This window comes from Stegostoma tigrinum, chromosome 10 (genome assembly GCF_030684315.1).
Source record: "Stegostoma tigrinum isolate sSteTig4 chromosome 10, sSteTig4.hap1, whole genome shotgun sequence".
Classification (NCBI taxonomy): Eukaryota; Metazoa; Chordata; class Chondrichthyes; order Orectolobiformes; family Stegostomatidae; genus Stegostoma; species Stegostoma tigrinum.
In genome coordinates this window covers 38,609,478-38,629,424 of record NC_081363.1, presented here as the reverse complement: position 1 = coordinate 38,629,424, position 19,947 = coordinate 38,609,478, and the positions used below count along the sequence as shown (strand labels likewise).

The following is a 19,947-nucleotide window of genomic DNA, read 5'->3' as shown; positions in this document are numbered from 1 at the left end:
GGGATGGGGTGAGGGTTCTGGAATAAATAGGGAGAGAGGGGGAGGCGGACCGAAGATGGAGAGAAAAGAAGATAGGTGGAGAGGAGAGTATAAGTGGGGAGGTAGGGAGGGGATAGGTCAGTCCAGGGAAGACGGACAGGTCAAGGAGGCGGGATGAGGTTAGTAGGTTGGAGATGGGGGTGCGGCTTGGGGTGGGAGGAAGGGATGGGTGAGAGGAAGAACAGGTTAGGGAGGCAGAGACAGGTTGGACTGGTTTTGGGATGCAGTGGGTGGAGGGGAACAGCTGGGCTGGTTGTGTGGTGCAGTCGGGGGAGGGGACGAACTGGGTTGGTTTAGGGATGCGGTGGGGGAAGGGGAGATTTTGAAGCTGGTGAAGTCCACATTGGTACCATTAGGCTGCAGGGTTCCCAAGCGGAATATGAGTTGCTGTTCCTGCAACCTTCGGGTGGCATCATTGTGGCACTGCAGGAAGCCCATGATGGACATGTCATCTAAAGAATGGGAGGGGGAGTGGAAATGGTTTGCGACTGGGAGGTGCAGTAGTTTGTTGCGAACTGAGCGGAGGTGTTCTGCAAAGCGGTCCCCAAGCCTCCGCTTGGTTTCCCCAATGTAGAGGAAGCCACACTGGGTACAGTGGATGCAGTATACCACATTGGCAGATGTGCAGGTGAACCTCTGCTTAATGTGGAATGTCATCTTAGAGCCTGGGATAGGGGTGAGGGAGGAGGTGTGGGGGCAAGTGTAGCATTTCCTGCGGTTGCAGGGGAAGGTGCCAGGTGTGGTGGGGTTGGAGGGCAGTGTGGAGCGAACAAGGGAGTCACGGAGAGAGTGGTCTCTCCGGAAAGCAGACAGGGGTCGGGATGGAAAAATGTCTTGGGTGGTGGGGTCGGATTGTAGATGGCGGAAGTGTCGGAGGATGATGCGTTGTATCCGGAGGTTGGTGGGGTGGTGTGTGAGAACGAGGGGGATCCTCTTTGGGCGGTTGTGGCGGGGGCGGGGTGTGAGGGATGTGTTGCGGGAAATACGGGAGACGCGGTCAAGGGCGTTCTCGATCACTTTGGGGGGAAAGTTGCGGTCCTTGAAGAACTTGGACATCTGGGATGTGCGGGAGTGGAATGTCTTATCGTGGGAGCAGATGCGGCGGAGGCGGAGGAATTGGGAATAGGGGATGGAATTTTTGCAGGAGGGTGGGTGGGAGGAGGTGTATTCTAGGTAGCTGTGTGAGTCGGTGGGCTTGAAATGGACATCAGTTACTAGCTGGTTGCCTGAGATGGAGACTGAGAGATCCAGGAAGGTGAGGGATGTGCTGGAGATGGCCCAGGTGAACTGAAGGTTGGGGTGGAAGGTGTTGGTAAAGTGGATGAACTGTTTGAGCTCCTCTGGGGAGCAAGAGGCGGCGCCGATACAGTCATCAATGTACCGGAAGAAGAGGTGGGGTTTGGGGCCTGTGTAGGTGCGGAAGAGGGACTGTTTGCCTGGTTTGAGTCTTGTTTTATTCAAATTGTTTTTCAGAACTTCATGAAATTGAGGTTCTCCACCGGAGTGGAGCAATTAATTACATTTAGGCAGTCTCTCAAGGGGTCCAGTTGAAATTAGGCCATCTTTTAGCATCACAATTGTCAGTCAGTTCAACCAAAATCAGGGACTATTTTAAATAACAATTTCATGTAATTATGCTCTTTAACAACAAATAAACTGTACATTTGGGTATTATGATGAAATCTGTGTAATGAAAGTGGGTCTCAGAGTTGTCCTCCGTGTTGTGAGAACCAGTGCCACCTTCAGTGAGTGAAGCACATGATGAATGAAAGTGAAGGACAGCCCTGGGCAAAGAGCAATTCCTTCACTTCAAAACATCTCTACAGTTCGCAGTGGGTTGCTTATGCTCCTCCTGCAGGACAATTTTGGGAAGTTACCAGGTCCTGGCCTTAAGTGTTTGCTGAGCTGACGAAAAGGATCGGTCGATCTCTTTTTTTTTGAGGATGTGTGCAGTGTGTGTATAGACAGGATCAGTGATGTCAGCCATGCCAGAATTTGTCAATGCCAGTGCTGGCATCATCACCATGTTTCCTGTGGGTGCTGATGTCATTATACAAGTGCTCCACCTTTACACTAATTAGCATTTTTTTAAAAGAATAATTAACAGGATGTGGGCATCACTGGCCAGCAATGGCACCTACTGCCCTGCCCTTAATTGCCCAGAGAAAAGTTAAGAGTCAACCACATTGCTGTGGATATGGAGTTACATGTTCGCTGCGAGATAGTAGTTACGACAATGGTTTAATGGTTATCTTTGATTCTTAATTTCAGAGTTTTATTGGAATTCAAATTCCACCATCTGACACGATGAGCAGCAAACCTGGGTCCTCAGAATATTACCTGAGTTTCTGAATTAATAGTCTATCGATAATACCACCAGGCCATTGCCTACCCAGTCAATGCACCAATCACCCCGTCTTCAATTCCCTCCCAGCTCCTCATGCTGAATCAGTCTAGGGAGTTGATGACAGAACTACTTGGTCCATTGCACTGCCTATTTTGTTCTCTTTTGGAGATAACAAGGTGTAGAGCTGGATGAACACAGCAGGCCAAGCAGCATCTTAGGAGCAGGAAAGCTGACGTTTTGGGCCTAGACCCTTCATCAGATGAAAGGTCTAGACTGGAAACATCAGCTTTCCTGCTCCTAAGATGCTGCTTGGCCTGCTGTGTGCATCCAGTTCTATACCTTGTTATCTCGGGCTCTCTAGCATCTGCAGATCCTATTATCTCTTGTTCTCTTTTGGAGTTTGTTTTACTCTATGCTGAATATTTAAATTAGTTATTGAATCAGCCACAGCTCAGTTTCTTCACTGCTAAACTTGGCAGTTGTTAATCTTATTGTTTCCAGGAATTAATCTTCAGGACATTAGCCAAATAACATGGTAAAAAAATCCTACTAATAAGAAAAATTGTCAGTTTCCTAATTCAGTTTAAAAGCTTTCACTCATCACTGTAGTCACTCTAAAAAATTCTGTCACTTTTGCATATCAGTTTGCTCTGCCAATCATTCACATTTGTTGAGAAAGATGAACTTGTGGCTGGATCCAACAGCCAGCATTAAATAAATATAAAGATTGCTGCACTGTTTCTGGTCATTTAAACAGGTGAATGATGAAGGGTCTCTCTGATGAAGGGTCTAGGCCCGAAACGTCAGCTTTTGTGCTCCTGAGATGCTGCTTGGCCTGCTGTGTTCATCCAGCCTCACATTTTATTATCTTGGAATCTCCAGCATCTGCAGTTCCCATTATCTCTAATGACCAGAACCAGCTGGTAGTGCACAAGCTCATTATTGGTAGTTCACATAAAGATCTCTTTGACCTTGAAAAACTAATTTTATATTTTGTCTTAAGAAGATAACATAAGAACATCAGAACTAGGTGCAGGAGTAGGCCATCTGGCCCCTTGAGCCTGCCCGCCACTTAGCAAGATCATGGCTGATCTTTTTGAGACTCAGCTCCACTTACCCGCCCACTCACCATAACCCTTAATTCCTTTCCTGTTCAAAGGTTTATCTCGCCTTGCCTTAAAAACATTCAGTGAGGTAGCTCCAACCACTTCAATGGGCAGGGAATTCCACAGATTCATAACCCTTTGGGTGAAGAAGCTCCTCCTGACCTCAGTCCTACATCTGCTTCCCTTTATTTTGAAACAATGCCCTCTAGTCCTAGTTTCAACTGCTAGCGGAAATAACCTCCCTGTTTCCACCTTATCTATTCCTTTCATAATCTTATATGTTTCTACAAGATCTCCCCTCATTCTTCCGAATTCCAATTATATAAGCCCAGTCTACTCTGTCTCTCCTCATAATCCAACCCTCTCATATCTGGAATCAAGCAAGTGAATCTCCCCTGCACCCCCTCCAGTTTTAGTATATCTCTTCTCAAATAAGGAGACCAAAACTGCACACAGTACGCCAGATGTGGCCTCACCAGGACCCTATACAGCTGCAGCACAGCCTCTCTGTTTTTAAACTCCAACCCTCTAGCAATGACAGACAAAATTCCATTTGCTTTTTTTAGTTATCTTCTGCAATTGCAATCCTACTTTTACCGATTCGTGCGGAAGGACATCCAAGTCCTTTTGCACAGCAGCGTGCTGCGATTTTTCACCATTTAAAACATAGTCCATTTTGCTGTAGTTCCTACCAAAATGGACGATCTCACACTTATCAACATTGTAGTCCATCTGCCAGACCTTTGCCCAATCACTCAGACTATCTACATCACTCTGCAGACTTTCAGTGTCTTCTGCACACTTTGCTCTACCACTCACCTTAGTGTCATCTGCAAATTTTGACACACCACACTTACTCCCCAGCTCCAAATCATCAATGTAAATTGTAAACAATTGTACTCCCAACACTGATCCCCGAGGCACACCAATAGCCACTGGCCGCCAACCAGATAAACACCCATTTACCCCTACTCTCTGCTTTCTACTGTGCCATAGTTTCTACTATGCCAATATATTACTTGTAATACCGTGCAACATTATGTGGCAGCCTTTGGAATGGCACCATGTCAAATGCCTTCTGGAAATCCAGATACGCAACATCCACAGGTTACCCATTGTCCACCATGCAAGTAATGTCCTCAAAGAATTCCACCAAATTAGTTAAACATCGCCTACCCTCAGGAATCCATGCTAGGTGTTCCCAACGGGACAATTTATATCCAGATGTCTTGCTATTCCTTCCTTAAATGATAGATTCAAGCATTTTCCCCACTACCAAAGTTAAACTAACTGGCCTATAGTTACCTTCTTTTTGTCTACTTTCTCTTTTGTTCAGTGGCGTCACATTGACTGTTGTCTAATCTGCGGGAACCACCCCAGAGTCCAGTGAATTTTGGTAATTAATTACTAGTGCATTTGCTATTTCCCCCATCAGCTCTTTTAGTACCCTGGGATGCATTTCATCAGGGCCAGGAGACTTGTCTACCTTCAGCCCCATTAGCTTGCCCAGCACTGTCTCCTCAATGATAATGATAGTTTCTAGGTGCTCACCTGCTTCATGCCATTAGCTTTTGGCATGTTACTTGTGTCTTCCACAGTGAGGACCGACAAGAAATAACTGTGTAATGTCTCAGCTATTTCCTCATTCCCAGTTATTAAATTGGCCTTCTCATACTCTGAAAGACCGATGTTTACCTTCGCCACTCTTTTACAATTTACATATTTATAGAAACTTTTGCTGCCTGTTTTTATATTCTGAGCTAGTTTGCTCTCATAATCTATCTTACTTTTCTTTATAACTTTTTTTGTGGCTTTAGGTTGACCGTTAAAGATTTCCCAGTCTACTAGTTTCCCACTACTCTTTTCTTTTTTGTATGTGTCTTTTTTTCAAATTGATACTTTATTTCCTTAGACATCCATGGCTGGGTCTCTCATTTTTAATGTATCTCATTTCTCCATAGATTTTTAATAAAAAGTATTTTTTCTAGATTGTACACTATGTACATTTCTTAGTTAATATAATATTCGATTGGTAAGGTAACAAGTTTATTTTTATTCTTTTTTTTTAAACAGTCTTGGGAATTTAAAATAATGGAAACGGAGGTCAGGGCAGTTGAATATTCCTCCTGCAGAATGTGGGAGGTAAGGGTCACCACTAGTGTCCCTGCTGACTACATCTGCGGGAAGTGCACCCAACTCCAGCTCCTTGAAAACCGCGTTAGGGAACTGGAGCTGGAGCTGGATGAACTTCGGCTCATTCGGGAGGCAGAGGGGGTTATTGAGAGGAGTTACAGGGAGGTAGTCACTCCTCAGGTACAAGAAAAAGGCAGATGGGTTACGGTCAGGGGACGGAAAGGGAACCGGCAGGCAGTGCAGGGATCCCCGGTGGCCATTCCCCTCAACAATAAGTATACCGTTTTGGATACTGTTGGGGGGACGACTTACCAGGGGAAAGCAGTGGGGCACAGGTCTCTGGCACAGAGTCTGTACCTGCTGCTCAGAAGGGAAGGGGGAAGAGGAGCAGAGCAGTAGTCATTGGTGACTCCATAGTTAGGGGGACAGATAGGAGGTTCTGTGGGGACATGAGAGACTCACGGTTGGTATGTTGCCTCCCAGGTGCCAGGGTGATCGTGTTTTTGGGATCCCTAAGGGGGAGGGGGAGCAGCCCCAAGTCGTGGTCCACATTGGCACCAACGACATAGGTAGGAAGAGAGATGGGGATTTAAGGCAGAAATTCAGGGAGCTAAGATGGAAGCTGAGAGCTAGGACGAACAGAGTTGTTGTCTCTGGTTTGTTGCCTGTGCCACGTGCTAGTGAGGCGAGGAATATGGAGAGAGAGGAGTTGAACATGTGGCTACAGGGATGGTGCAGGAGGGAGGGTTTTGGATTCTTGGATAATTGGGGCTCTTTATGGGGTAGGTGGGACCTCTACAAGCAAGATGGTCTTCACCTGAACCAGAGGGGTACTGATATCCTGGGGGGAAAATTTGCTAAGGCTATTCGGGTAGGTTTAAACTAATTCAGCAGGGGGATGGGCACCAAAATTGTAGTTTGACTATAGAAAAGGTTGAGAGTAGGGTGGTCCGAAATCAAGTTTCAGGGAAGCAAGATGGCACCGGCAAGCAAGAAGTTGGTTTGAAGTGTGTCTACTTCAATGCCAGGAGCGTCCAGAATAAGGTGGGTGAACTTGCAGCATGAGTTAGTACCTGGGACTTCGATGCTGTGGCCATTTCGGAGACATGGATAGTGCAGGGACAGGAATGGTTGGTGCAGGTTCCGGGATTTAGATGTTTCAGTAAGAATAGAGAAGATGGTAAAAGGGGCGGAGGTGTGGCATTGTTGGTCAAGGACAGTACTACAGTTGCAGAAAGGATGTTTGGGGACTCGTCAACTGAGGTAGTATGGGCTGAGGTTAGAAACAGGAAAGGAGAGGTCACCCTGTTGGGAGTTTTCTGTAGGCCTCCGAATAGTTCCTGACATGTAGAGGAAAGGATAGCAAAGATGATTCTCGATAGGAGTGAGACAGACAGGGTAGTTGTCATGGGGGGCTTCAACTTTCCAAATACTGACTGGGAAGACTATAGTTTGAGTACTATAGATGGGTCAGTTTTTGTCCAGTGTGTGCAGGAGGGCTTCCTGACACAGTATGTAGATAGGCCAACAAGGGGTGAAGCCACATTAGATTTGGTACTGGGTAATGAGCCTGGCCAGGTGTTAGATTTGGAAGTAGGTGAGCACTTCAGTGATAGCGATCACAATTCTGTTATGTTTACTTTAGTGATGGAAAGGGATAGGTGTATACCACTGGGCAAGAGTTATAGCTGGAGGAGAGGCAATTACGATGAGATTAGGCAAGATTTAGGGAGCATAGGATGGGGAAGGAAACTGCAGGGGATGGGCACATTAGAAATGTGGAGCTTATTCAAGGAAAAGCTCCTGTGTGTCCTAGATAAGTATGTACCTGTCAAGCAGGGAGGAAGCTGTAGAGTGCGGGAGCTGTGGTTTACAAAGGAGGTGGAATCTCTGGTCAAGAGGAAGAAGGCGGCTTACGTTAGGATGAGCTGTGAAGGCTCAGTTAGGGTGCTTGAGGGCTACGAGGTAGCCAGGAAAGACCTAAAGAGAGAGCTCAGAAGAGCCAGGAGGAGACATGAGAAGTTGTTGGCGGATGGGATCAGGGTAAACCCTAAGGCTTTCTATCGGTATTTAAGGAATAAAAGAATGACGAAAGTAAGATTAGGGCCAATCAAGGATAGTAGTGGTAAGTTGTGTGTGGAGTCAGCGGAGATAGGGGATGCGCGAAATGAATATTTTTCAACAGTATTCACTCTAGAAAACGACAATGTTGTCGAGGAGAATACTGAGATACAGGCTACTAGACTAGGTGGGATTGAGGTTCACAAGGAAGAGGTATTAGAAATCCTACAGAGAGCGAAGATAGATAAGTCCCCTGGGCCAGATGGGATTTATCCTAGGATCCTCTGGGAAGCCAGGGAAGATATTGCTGAGCCGTTGGCATTGATCTTTAACTCATCATTGTCTACAGGAATACTGCCAGACGACTGGAGGATAACAAATGTGATTCCCCTGTTCAAGAAGGGGAGTACAGACAACCCTGGTAATTGTAGACCAGTGAGCCTTACCTCGGTTGTTGGTAAAGTGTTGGAAAAGGTTATAATGGATAGGGTTTATAATCATCTAGAAAAGAATAAATTGATTAGGGATAGTCAGCACGGTTTTGTGAAGGGAAGGTCGTGCCTCACAAACCTTATTGAGTTCTTTGAGAAGGTGACCAAACAGGTAGATGAGAGTAAACCATTTGATGTGGTGTATATGGATTTCAGCAAGGCATTCGATAAGGTTCCCCACAGTAGGCTATTGGACAAAATGCGGAGGAATGCAATTGTGGGAGATATAGCAGTTTGGACCGGAAATTGGCTTGCTGAAAGAAGACAGAGGGTGGTAGTTGATGGGAAACGTTCATCCTGGAGACCAGTTACTAGTGGTGTACCGCAAGGGTCGGTGTTGGGTCCTCTGCTGTTTGTCATTTTTATAAATGACCTGGATGAGGGCGTAGAAGGATGGGTTAGTAAATTTGCAAACGACACCAAGGTCGGTGGAGTTGTGGATAGTAACGAAGGATGCTGTAGGTTGCAGACAGACATAGATAAGCTGCAGAGCTGGGCTGAGAGGTGGCAAATGGAGTTTAATGCAGACAAGTGTGAGGTGATACACTTTGGTAGGAGTAACCGGAAAGCAAAGTACTGGGCTAATGGTAAGATTCTTAGTAGTGTAGGTGAGCAGAGATATCTCGGTGTCCATGTACACAGATCCTTGAAAGTTGCCACCCAGGTTGACAGGGCTGTTAAGAAGGCATACAGTGTTTTAGCTTTTATTAATAGAGGTTTCGAGTTCCGGAACCAAGAGGTTATGGTGAAGCTGTACAAAACTCTGGTGCGGCCGCACTTGGAGTATTGTGTACAGTTCTGGTCACCGCATTATAAGGATGTGGAGGCTTTGGAAAGGGTGCAGAGATGATTTACTGGGATGTTGCCTGGTATGGAGGGAAGGTCTTACAAGGAAAGGCTGAGGGACTTGAGGCTGTTTTCGTTAGAAAGAAGAAGGTTGAGAGGTGACTTAATTGAAACATTTAAAGTAATCAGAGGGTTAGATAGGGTGAGTAGGGAGAGCCTTTCTCCTAGGATGGTGGTGGCGAGCACGAGGGGGCATAGCTTTAAATTGAGGGGTGAAAGAAATAGGACAGATGTCAGAGGTAGTTTCTTTACTCAGAGAGTAGTAAGGGAATGGGACGCTTTGCCTGCAAGTCGTAGATTCGCCAACTTTAGGTACATTTAAGTCGTCATTGGATGAGCATATGGACGTACATGGAATAGTGTAGGTTAGATGGGCTTGAGATCGGTATGACAAGTCGGCACAACATCGAGGGCCAAAGGGCCTGTACTGTGCTGTAATGTTCTATGTTCTATTTGTTTAATCTTTATTTCACTTGCTATAAAAGGATCAAATAGTGAAGCATAATCTTTACATTCTGGTTGTCTTAGAATTCTTCAATGTGACTGACTTCTTAGCCTGCCTGATGACATAATTGGATGTCAGCGATTCCCTATAATTGGTGTCAGAATCAAATTTAACATTGAGAATTGTGAATATGATGGATTGATGGGCTACAAAACATTTTGTCTATCTGCTACCAGTGACATTGCAAAGGCTGAAATCTATGCTACAGTGAGTTTTTTGGGCTGCTTTCTTCAAGGTCAGACTTGTCATTTCTCTGCTGGCCATAAAGCCAAGCCAAAGCAGGAAAGACCTTTGATCTACTCAGTATATCTAACCATATTTCTTTACTGCATTTAAACATTGACAGTCCTAGTTAAAACATTTACAGTGCATTTCCAACCATGAATAAAATAAGGAGGGAGATCAAGCAGTTTACAATGAATGCAAATTCATATAACTGTGAAGTCAGTTCAGCAAATGCTTCATACAAGTACTGGATAACAAAGTTATGAAATTTCATATTTGCTACTTTCGCAGGTTAGAATATCTGGAAAGAAGAAAACAATCTCATTGTCAAGTTCACTAACACTAAGAAACTCCAGACTTATTTTCATGGTGTAAGTTGTCAGTAGAACATTTAATAGAAGCTGCAAATCTTGCAGCAATCACCATACAGGAAGTCTTATTTAAGATGATGATAGGTTTTAAATTTCTTACTGTTCACATCCACATTTATTACATAGATGGCCTACTTAAAAGCCATTTAAAACAGTATTTTTGGAATATGTTTGCACATGTTGACTATAAACACTCTACAGCATATACTGCTGCATTTATAAAACCATTAGCCACAAGGTTTAGATCAACATTTTTGACAGTTAATATAAAACTTTTAGGGATTCATCAAATAATCATTCAACACATCTGATAAAATTTTACCTGCCACCAGTGCTCATCTTCACCTTGTGGTTTCCTTGAAGAGATGCCAGTGCGGAACCAGAGGTTGCCATTTGTGTCCAAAGCCCAGACTGTTTGCTGGTGTCCCAATGCTATACACACCAACTCTAACATCTGCCTTTCACTGTAAAATAGGAGAACAATCCAGGTTTTTTTCATTTTTTTTGATCAGCAGAACTGAGGAAAATTTCCAATGTTTGTTTAATAAAGAAGTACATTAATGAGGGATATAAATCAATCATTATCAGTGCAAGTGAACAATAGTTACAACCTGCTTTAAATACTCAAATTTCTCATGGTTCTCTGTATATATTTATGTTTTGTCATGATTTGGCAAATCTGTTGTTCCAGATGCCTTAATATTACTGCTTGCAGCAATATAATAATACACCTTCCCTTGTAGCTCACATTATTCCCCACCTGATGGAAGAAGTAGATTATAGAAATCAGTTGGACAACTCCATAGAAAAAGCATGTAACTAACATCTGAAAATGCTTCATCTACAATTAACTACTTTACAGGGCAAGCCACAACTTTGTATTCAGCGAGAGGTAACAGCAACACACTAAAATGATCAATTAATTTCTTTTGTGATGGAAGGATATGGGTCAGGACACTACTTCTTTTTTGATTAGTGCCTTGAATCCTTAATATTCCCTTGAACCACTTAACTGAGCAGACAGGACAACTCAGTTTAATATTTCCTGGTAGTACTGCAGCACAGTAAAGTACTGTTTATTAATGTTAAATTATATCGTAAAACATTCATACTTTTTGAACTACACAAGACTAATATTTCAAACCCTACCCATTTTCACATGGAACAACAATTTGAGCAACATATAATTAAATGCCCCACGACCTAGTCATAATGGAAGGGGAGAGGTAATGCTCGCTTCTCTAGTCCCCTTTCCAATCTGAGGAACATCCATTCCAGGAGGCTGCCCCACCCCACAGAGGTGTCCCTGCCCTACTAGATTTCCAACCGCCTTTGCCACCTAAGCCTAAGGCCTCCCATCTTAGGTCCACCCAGAATCCCCTCCCCATTCAACACACCCCTTCTTGGCTCTTCTCTAGTACTCGATGCAGTCCCAGCAGTGGCTGCTCCTTCTGGCTGGCTGGCAGGCAGCTCCGAAAGTTGGGAGGTTCTCTATAGATAACGGCAAATAATGCTCATAACGGGGTTAAACAGTCTGAGGCAGCCCACTGAATGGGATGAATTTTACAGCAACTTTTTCAGTGTGAATGGGAAACCTGACTCCCAATACAGCTGTAAATTCTGGACTAATAATTTTATGCAGCCTATTTGAGAGAAAATCTATTAGCTCTAAATGTTAAGTTATGTTGTGGAACATTTCTGACATTCAAAACAAGTACTAACTGAAGGTTAAATGGTATTTGTGGTTCAGACTACAACGTTTTTTCATATACCACGGTATGGTTTCCAAATATATGGCAAGACATCACAGTATGAAAATTAAAATCGTGAAAACAAAATCAAAATGGATATAAGTTAAACATTTTCAGAAAATACCCAAAAGTAAATGATCTGAACATAACTTCACATCAGCATAAATCTGCCTACCTTACAATATCAGAAATCCAATGTTCACCCTCTGGACAAAAACTGCTTATGCCATTCCTGAAGAGAGCTGTTCGCTGTTCTGTCAATGCCCATACCACATTATTCCTGGAAGCAATTTGCACTAATGGATATGGGCATTCCACCTTCACTGCTCTCGCACAAGGTCGATCGGCACTAAGGCCTTAAGATTAGAAAGCAAAGAAAATCAAAGCTGATTATAATTCTATTCAACTGCATTCTTTACCTCAGCAATGTTAAACAATCTATACAGCAAAAGAATGAAAATCTCAGATGAGTCAAATGAACAGCAATGTAGAGAATGGTGAGAGTAAAATGAGGCAAAAAGCGTAACAAACTTGCATCAAGGACATCTAAAGGCACTAAATCAGTCACCCACAGTATGTAAGAGCTAATTAATGAACCTTTGCTTCTGAAGTGTCCTCCCCTGAATTACAGTAACAACCACAGGCAAAATACAACAGAAATTTATGAAGTAGTTTATTGCATAAAGGGTATTTTTTCTTTCATTCGGGGGTGTAGGCCAGCAATTATTGCCTGTACACAATTGCTTTCGAGGAGGTGGTGTGAGGTGCCTTCTTGAACGATTACAGTCTGTTTAGTGTAAGTACACCCACAATGCTGTTGGGGAGCAAGTTCTAGAATTTTGTCTCAGTGACAATGAAAGAGCAGTGATATAGTTGAGTCAGGAAGATAGATTGTTTGGAGTGAAACTCATAGGTGGTGGTGTTCCCATGTATCTGCTGGTCTTATCCTTCTAGGCTGTGCGTTTCAAAGGTGCTGTCTAAGGAATCTTGGTAAGTTGCTGCAGTCAATCTTGTAGATGGTACACACTGCTGCTACACTGCACTGAATGTTTGTGGATGTGGCTCCAAACAAGCAGGCTGCTTTGTCTTGTATGGTAACAAAATTCTTGAGTGTATTTGGAGCTGAACTCAACCAGACAAGTAGAGAGTGTTTCACCAAACTTCTGACGTGTATCTTGTAGATGCTGGACAGACTTTGGAGAGTCAGGATGACAGAAATTCACAGCAGCATTCTCAGCCTCTGAAATGCTCTTGTAATATCAGAATTTATATGACTAGTCCAGTTTAGATTCTGGTCAATGATCACTTCCAGAATGTCGACAGTATGGGATTCAATGTTGGTAGTGCTTTTGAATGCCATGGGGCAATGATCTGATTTTCTCTTTTTGGAAATGGCCATTGTCTAGACATGCTGTGTGTGGCTTGAATGTTATTTGCCGAAGGTCAGCCAAGCCTTGGTATTACCCAGGTCTTGTGGTGTCCTACTGTATGCAGTACAAAATTGCCAGACAGAGAGTGTGCCAGAGTCTTTAAAGAATTAAATACCTATGAGGGAAGGGAATTGGCATAGCTTTAGGTGCGTTACATCTCATAAGCAGCACTCTCAGCTTTGAATAACAAGATTGGAAAAGTTTTAAAAGACAACAAAAGATAATCAAAAAATAAGAAAGGGGAGAAAACAAAGTGAGGGGAAACTGGTATAAAAATGGACAATTAGAGCTCTTTTAAAAACTTGCAAAAAAAAAATGCCAAATTGAACTTAGGCCGCTTAGAGAATGAGGTTGGGGAAATAATCAGTGGGGAACCAGGAAATGACAAAGTAGTTAAATAAATACTTTGCATCAGACTTTACAGAAGGACTTTAATAACCTTCTAAAAATACCGAATCAAGGAGCAAAGATCAGGAGGAAATAAATATACAAATTCAACTACAGAAATGGTACTAGAGAAATTAATGAGGCTAAAGCCGACACATCCTCTAGACCTGATTAACTGGATCCTAGGTTATAAAATAAAAGTTACATAAATAATGAACACACTGGCAGTAATTTTCTAAGAATTCTTAGATTCTGGGCAAGTCACAATTGGTTGGAAAACTGACAGTGTAACACTCTTATTCAAGAAACAGGTAGAAGCAGGTAACTACAGGCCAGTTGGCTTAATATTCATCATTGGGGAAATGTTTGAGATTATTTTAAAGGATACAATGACAAAGCATTTAGAAAAGTATAATCTAATTAATCAGAGTCAGCACAGTTTCAGGATGGGGAACTCATGCCTGACAAATTTATTAAAGGTAGTTCTTGAGGTGGTATCAAGCAGGAAAGATGAAGGGGAAGCAGCCAGTTTAGCATGTTTGTATTCTCATAAGACATCACTCATAGGGCCACAAAATATGGTAAGAGTCCGTGGTATTGGAAGTAGTACAATAGCATGGATAGAGCATTGGCTAAATAATAGACAACAGAGAGTTGGGATAAGGGGGGTGTTTTCTGATTGCAACCTGTAATGAGTGGAATGCCACAGGGATCAGTGCTGCCACAGTTAAATACAAGTGATAAGTATCAATTGGCTGAGGGAAGTTAATGCACTATCGCCAAGTTTGTGGCCGACACAAAGAATCTACAGGGGAATACAGTCAGATTGGGAGTAGACAAATGTGTGGCTAATGAAATATTGCTTGGGAAAATGTGAAGTTACAATTTTGGGAGGCAGAATCAAGGAGCTGAATGTTATTTAAACAGAAAAAGTATGCAGAAAGCTGCAGCACAGATTGTTTTAGGGGTCTTCATGCATGAATCATGAAAAAATAGCATCCAAGTTCAGCTATTCAGGTACTAGGGAGGGCAAATAGATTGTTGGCCTTTATTTTAAAGGAAATGGGGTACAAAAATAGGAAAACCTTGTTGTAACTATATGTCACTAGTCAGGCCACAACTGGAATACTGTGAACACATTTGGTCCTCTTATTTAAGGTGAGTTCTGTGGTAGCAGTCTGTTGCAACTTCGGGGTAGAAGACGTGCTGGCAGTATGTGCAAGAAAAAGAGAAAGATGTTATTGTGGCCAGTGTTTGGAAGTGGTGTGCAATGAATGACGCTAGTAGCTGGATTACTTTTGACAGGTGCAGTGGAATGAACAATAGTGCTTTCCTGGTTGGAAGAATATGGATGTTTTGGTACCTTCGAGGTCTAACAATTTCTCAAACTATCCTTGACCAAGCAGGGCGGCTTTGGAATGCCAATGCTCATCTGGGTGCACAGCAACCATTTAAAAAAAAGGCATGGTTGCAAGGGATGCTTTCGTCTAAGAACCGAGGTGTTCTGGGGATGATGCATAGTAAAGTGAAACTGGAATTGGATTGACATATCCTGTTGGGGAGGATTTGATGGTTAATGAGGTAAGATACGGCAGGATGACTTACTAAGGTTTTTATGGAAAAGATCTGAGTGGATTGGGATTTAAAAGAATGAGGGATAACCTTACAGAAACATTCAAGATTCTTAGGGGGCCTGACAGGATAGATAGAGAGACATTATTTGCCCTTGTGAGAAGCCATAATCTCAGAGAGAGGGACCACCGATTTAAGACAGAGAGGAGGAGGAATTTCTTTTCTCAGAGGTTGGCCAATCTGTGGAAGATTTTAACTGGAAGAAATTGTCAAGATAGGTCGTAAGAATATTCAACGCTGATATGGATTTTTAATTCATAAGGGAACCAAGGGATTATGGAAAAGAAAGTTGAGTGGAACAGTATTAAATTAAAAATATCATTAAATGGCAAACTTGATAGATCAAATAGCCTACTTCTGCTCCACGTCTCATTGATTTATGAACACAAGGTTCTGGATTCAAGTCCAACTTCACAATTTGAGCACAATAATCAAGACTGACACTCTAGGGTTGCACTGATACAGGTGCCATTTCTTCAAAGAGATGTTGCTCAGGTAGGTGTAAAAGATCTCACAGAACAAGTGTGAAGAGTAGAGAGGTTGGTCGATAGTTATTCTTCAATCGACATCACAAGAAGAGACCATCTGATCATTATCACATTGCTGACTGTGGGAGCAGATGGTATGCCACTTAATTGCTGTGCTTGCTGAAGTACAGGCAATGAACAAATTTTGAAATAAAACTAAATACTTTAGAAACAGAGAAGGTTTGACAGCATCTAAACAAAAAAACACAGTTAACATCTTGAGTCCAATAAGATTCGTTTTTGGAACTGAAGAATCACACTGGATTCAAAATGCTATTTCTTTCTCCACAGACCCTACCGGACCTGCTGAATTTGTTCAATAATTTTTATTCCTATTTTAGATTTGCAGTGCTTTGCTTTTACTCAAGTGCTTTTGAAAAGAGAGTCGAGATGGCTGTAGGTCATGAAAAACACAAAATGAAGTGAGTTTTTGTTTTCATTTTATTGGCTTATAAGCAACTTGCAGGTATACAGTGCCGTAAGTATCAATCTCTTTTAAAAAGTTTGAGCTGGAAGACAGACCCTAGAGCGTGCAAATGTGCAAGACAACAACTTCTCAGGATGCACACGTAGCTTTTACTTATTGCAATTCATAATGCTGATCTTCAATCATGAACAATATCTGGATGTTTTCAAAATGATTTGGGCAGTACCAGAGAAAAAGCTGCAATGTCCTATTTTTGATTATGTCGTACATTTGTACAAAAGATTGAGTAAAAAAGACATAGACTGATTGTACAAAATTTGAATATTGCTGAACGGACTGACTTGCTGCCAAAGCTGTCCATTTCGATAAATGCAATAATGACAAATTTTAAACAGTGTAAAGATCTGACAGTTTTGAAGAAGTCATATCAGACCTAAAACCTTAACTGTTTCTCTCTCTTCTCAGATGCCTTCAGACCAGCCAAGTTTCCCTCGTGCTTTTTATTTTTATTTCAGATTTCCAGCATCTGTAGTACTGCATTATGCTGAAAACATCACTTCTTGTTATTGCCATTTTCCCTGGAGTGTTGGAGGCTGAGGGGTGACCTTATAGAGATTTGTAAAATCATGAGGGGTACAGATGGGGTAAATAGATACACCCCAAGGGTGGGGGGGCATCCAAAACTAGAGGGCATAGGTTTAAGGTGAGAGGGGAAAGATTTCAAAGGGACAATTTTTCACGGAGAAGGTACTGCATGTATGGAATGGGCTGTCAGCAGAAGCGGTGGAGGCTGGTACAATAACAACATTGAAAAGGCATCTGGATTTGTATATGATTAGGAAGGGTTTAAGAGGGAAATGGGCCAAATGCTGGCAAATGGGACTAGGTCATTTTAGGATACCTAATCAGCACAGACAAGTTGGACTGGAGGGTCTGCTTCCATGCTGTACATTTCGATGACTATGTATAATTCTGATTGTGGATTGAATTGAGAAAAGGACTGTTTTACAAGAGAAGTCTGAGGAAGGTATAGCTTTCATTTTTTGAGTACAGCAGCAGGGGTGCAATGTTGCAGTTGTACAGGGCCTTGGTGAGACCACACCTGGAATGTTCTGTGTAGTTTTGGTCTCCTTTTCTGAGGAAGCATGCTCTTGCTCTCGAGGGAGTTCGGCTGAGGTTTACAAGGCTGATTCAGAGGACGTAGATCTGATGTATGAGGACAGATTGCCTAGGTTGGGATTGTTTTCACTGGAGTTTAAGACGAATGAGGCATGGATCTCTTAGAGACTTATAAAATTCTTTACACGACTGGACAGGGTAGATGCAGGGAGGATGTTTCCATTGGTGGATGTGTCCAGAACTAGCTGTCACAGTATGAGGATTCAGGGTAGGTAGTTTACAAGGGAGAGGAGGAGACATTTCCTCACCCAAACATTGGTGAGCCAGTGGAATTCAATATCACAGGAAGTAGTTGATGCCAAAACAGTGGATGTATTCAAGAGGCGACTAGATGTAGCTCTTGGGGTGAATGGGGTCAAAGATTATGGAGAGAAAACAGGACTAGGCTGTTGAGTTGGACAATCAGCCATGATTGTGAAGAATGGTGGAGGAAATGGCCTCCTCCTGCTCCTAACTTCTATGTTTCTATGTAAGAAAGCAAGTTATTGAAACTTTGCCGAAGACATGTTACACTGTTGTTTTAGAAGCAACAGGGAAGGTGCAAAGGAATGGCACAGCACTATGGTGTGTATATAAATGTGAGTGGCTGGTTGTGGAATTACAGCCAGTTGCAGAAGCCAAGGGTCATAAGCCTGATTTTCTGCAGCTTGTGGGTATGAATGAAACAGTGAAGAGCATCTTTATCTAGTAAAACACCTGAAGCTAAAGAAATCTAATTGGTTTTTCATCCAGTTACTGTAAGCTGTTGCTTTTAATCAGTAGATCAGAGATTTTATAATTTGTGAATAAGTCCTTCTGTGCCTCCTTTGAAGAAGTGAAAGAGCCCGAAGAAATAGCTCAGAGAACTAAAGGACTTAGGAAACAAAGGAAGCATGCCATTAAATCCTGAGAACATGTGCCATTGAACTGTTTTCACAGTAGATTATCCCTGCCCATCCATAATACCAATGATTTTTGTCTGTCTGTGTGTGGTTGGGTGGTTAGAAGGGGTTTAGATTTTTAACTTGTAGAGTTATACATTGATAGATTTTAACATGTAAAAACTACAAATGTTTATAACTGGTAGTTCTAGTTAGATACAGAAACCTGGTCTATGTTTTATCATAGATTATGGAATCCCTACAGTGTTGAAAGAGGCCCTTTGGCCTAACAAGTCCACACTGACCTTCAGAGCGTCCCACCAGATCCACTTTCTTACAACCCACCTAATCTACACAGCCCTGAACACTATGGGCAATTTAGCATGGCCAATCCACCCTAACCTGCACATCTTTGGACTGTGGGAGGAAACCGGAGCACCCGGATGAAACCAAAGCAGACGTGGGGAGAATGTGCAAACTCCACAGAGACAATCACCCGAGGGTGGAATCGAACCCGGGTCCCTGGCACTGTGAGGCAGCAGTGCTAACCACCGAGCCACTGTGGCACCGTTTTGTTAAGCTAAGTCTAAGTCGATCAAACAGGTAGAATGGGGGCTTGACACACTTTGATACATGTTTTTAAACTTCTGTGACATTTACGGGAATAGTGGGGCTTGATTTCCAATGTGCCACCCCAGGGAGGCAAAACAACAGAAATTTATACCTCAGGTGAAAATGGGGGCAAATTGGTTTACGGCAAGTTGACTAATTGGATGGGATGCCGCCATGGAGAAAGCGACAGGCAAAGCAGCTTCCCGATAATACAAAAACTGTGCAAGGCTTTAACATATTTATTTGTCTGTAGAAAATGAATCACTGCTTAATAATGGATGGATGCAGTCTGAAAGAGAGAAGGCAAAATCGGATGTAATGGTGTTACAGTTAAATAAAGGTAATTACAGGGGCATGAGAGAGGAATTGATGAAAATCGACTGGAAGCAGAGCCTAGCGGGGAAGACAGTAGACCAACAATGGCAGGAGTTTCTGGGTGTAATTGAGGACACAGTACAGAGGTTCATCCCAAAGAAAAGAAAGGATATCCGGGGTGGGATTAGACAGCCATGGCTGACAAAGGAAGTCAGGAAATATATCAAAGAAAAAGAGACAGCCTATAAAGTGGCCAGCAGCACTGGGAAATCAGAAGATTGGGAAGGCTACAAGAACAAACAGGGGATAACAAAGAGAGCAATAAGGAAGGAGAGGATCAAATATGAAGGTAGGTTAGCTAGTAATATTAGAAATGATAGTAAAAGCTTCTTTCAATACATAAGAAACAAACAAGAGGCAAAAGTAGATATTGGGCCACTCCAAACTGATGCTGGAAGGCTAGTGATGGGAGATAAGGAAATAGCTGAAGAACTTAATAAGTACTTTGCATCTGTCTTCACAATGGAAGACATGAGTAGTATGCCAACAATTAGGGAGAGCCAGTGGGCAGAGTTGAGTATGGTAGCCATTACAAAAGAGAAAGTGCTAGAAAAGCTAAAAGGTCTAAAAATTGATAAATCTCCTGGCCCTGATGGGCTACATCCTAGAGTTCTGAGGGAGGTGGCTGAGGAAATAGCGGAGG

At 42.7% G+C, this 19,947-nt stretch overlaps 1 protein-coding gene across 3 annotated transcripts in view; it reads right to left on the bottom strand.

Annotated features, from left to right (window-relative positions):
• The window catches only part of tecpr2 (tectonin beta-propeller repeat containing 2), a 91,873-nt gene that overhangs the window by 34,661 nt on the left and 37,265 nt on the right, over window positions 1-19,947 (bottom strand). For all 3 annotated transcript variants that reach the window (XR_007248264.2, XM_048537559.2, XM_059649109.1), the window contains 2 exons: window positions 12,051-12,231; window positions 10,447-10,588 (listed from right to left, as the gene is read on the bottom strand). Coding sequence is in view for 2 of the 3 variants with exons in the window: in XM_048537559.2 (XP_048393516.2) it covers window positions 10,447-10,588; window positions 12,051-12,231 (323 nt within the window). In the remaining variant the exon portion in view is untranslated. The remainder of the gene's footprint in view (window positions 1-10,446; window positions 10,589-12,050; window positions 12,232-19,947) is intronic.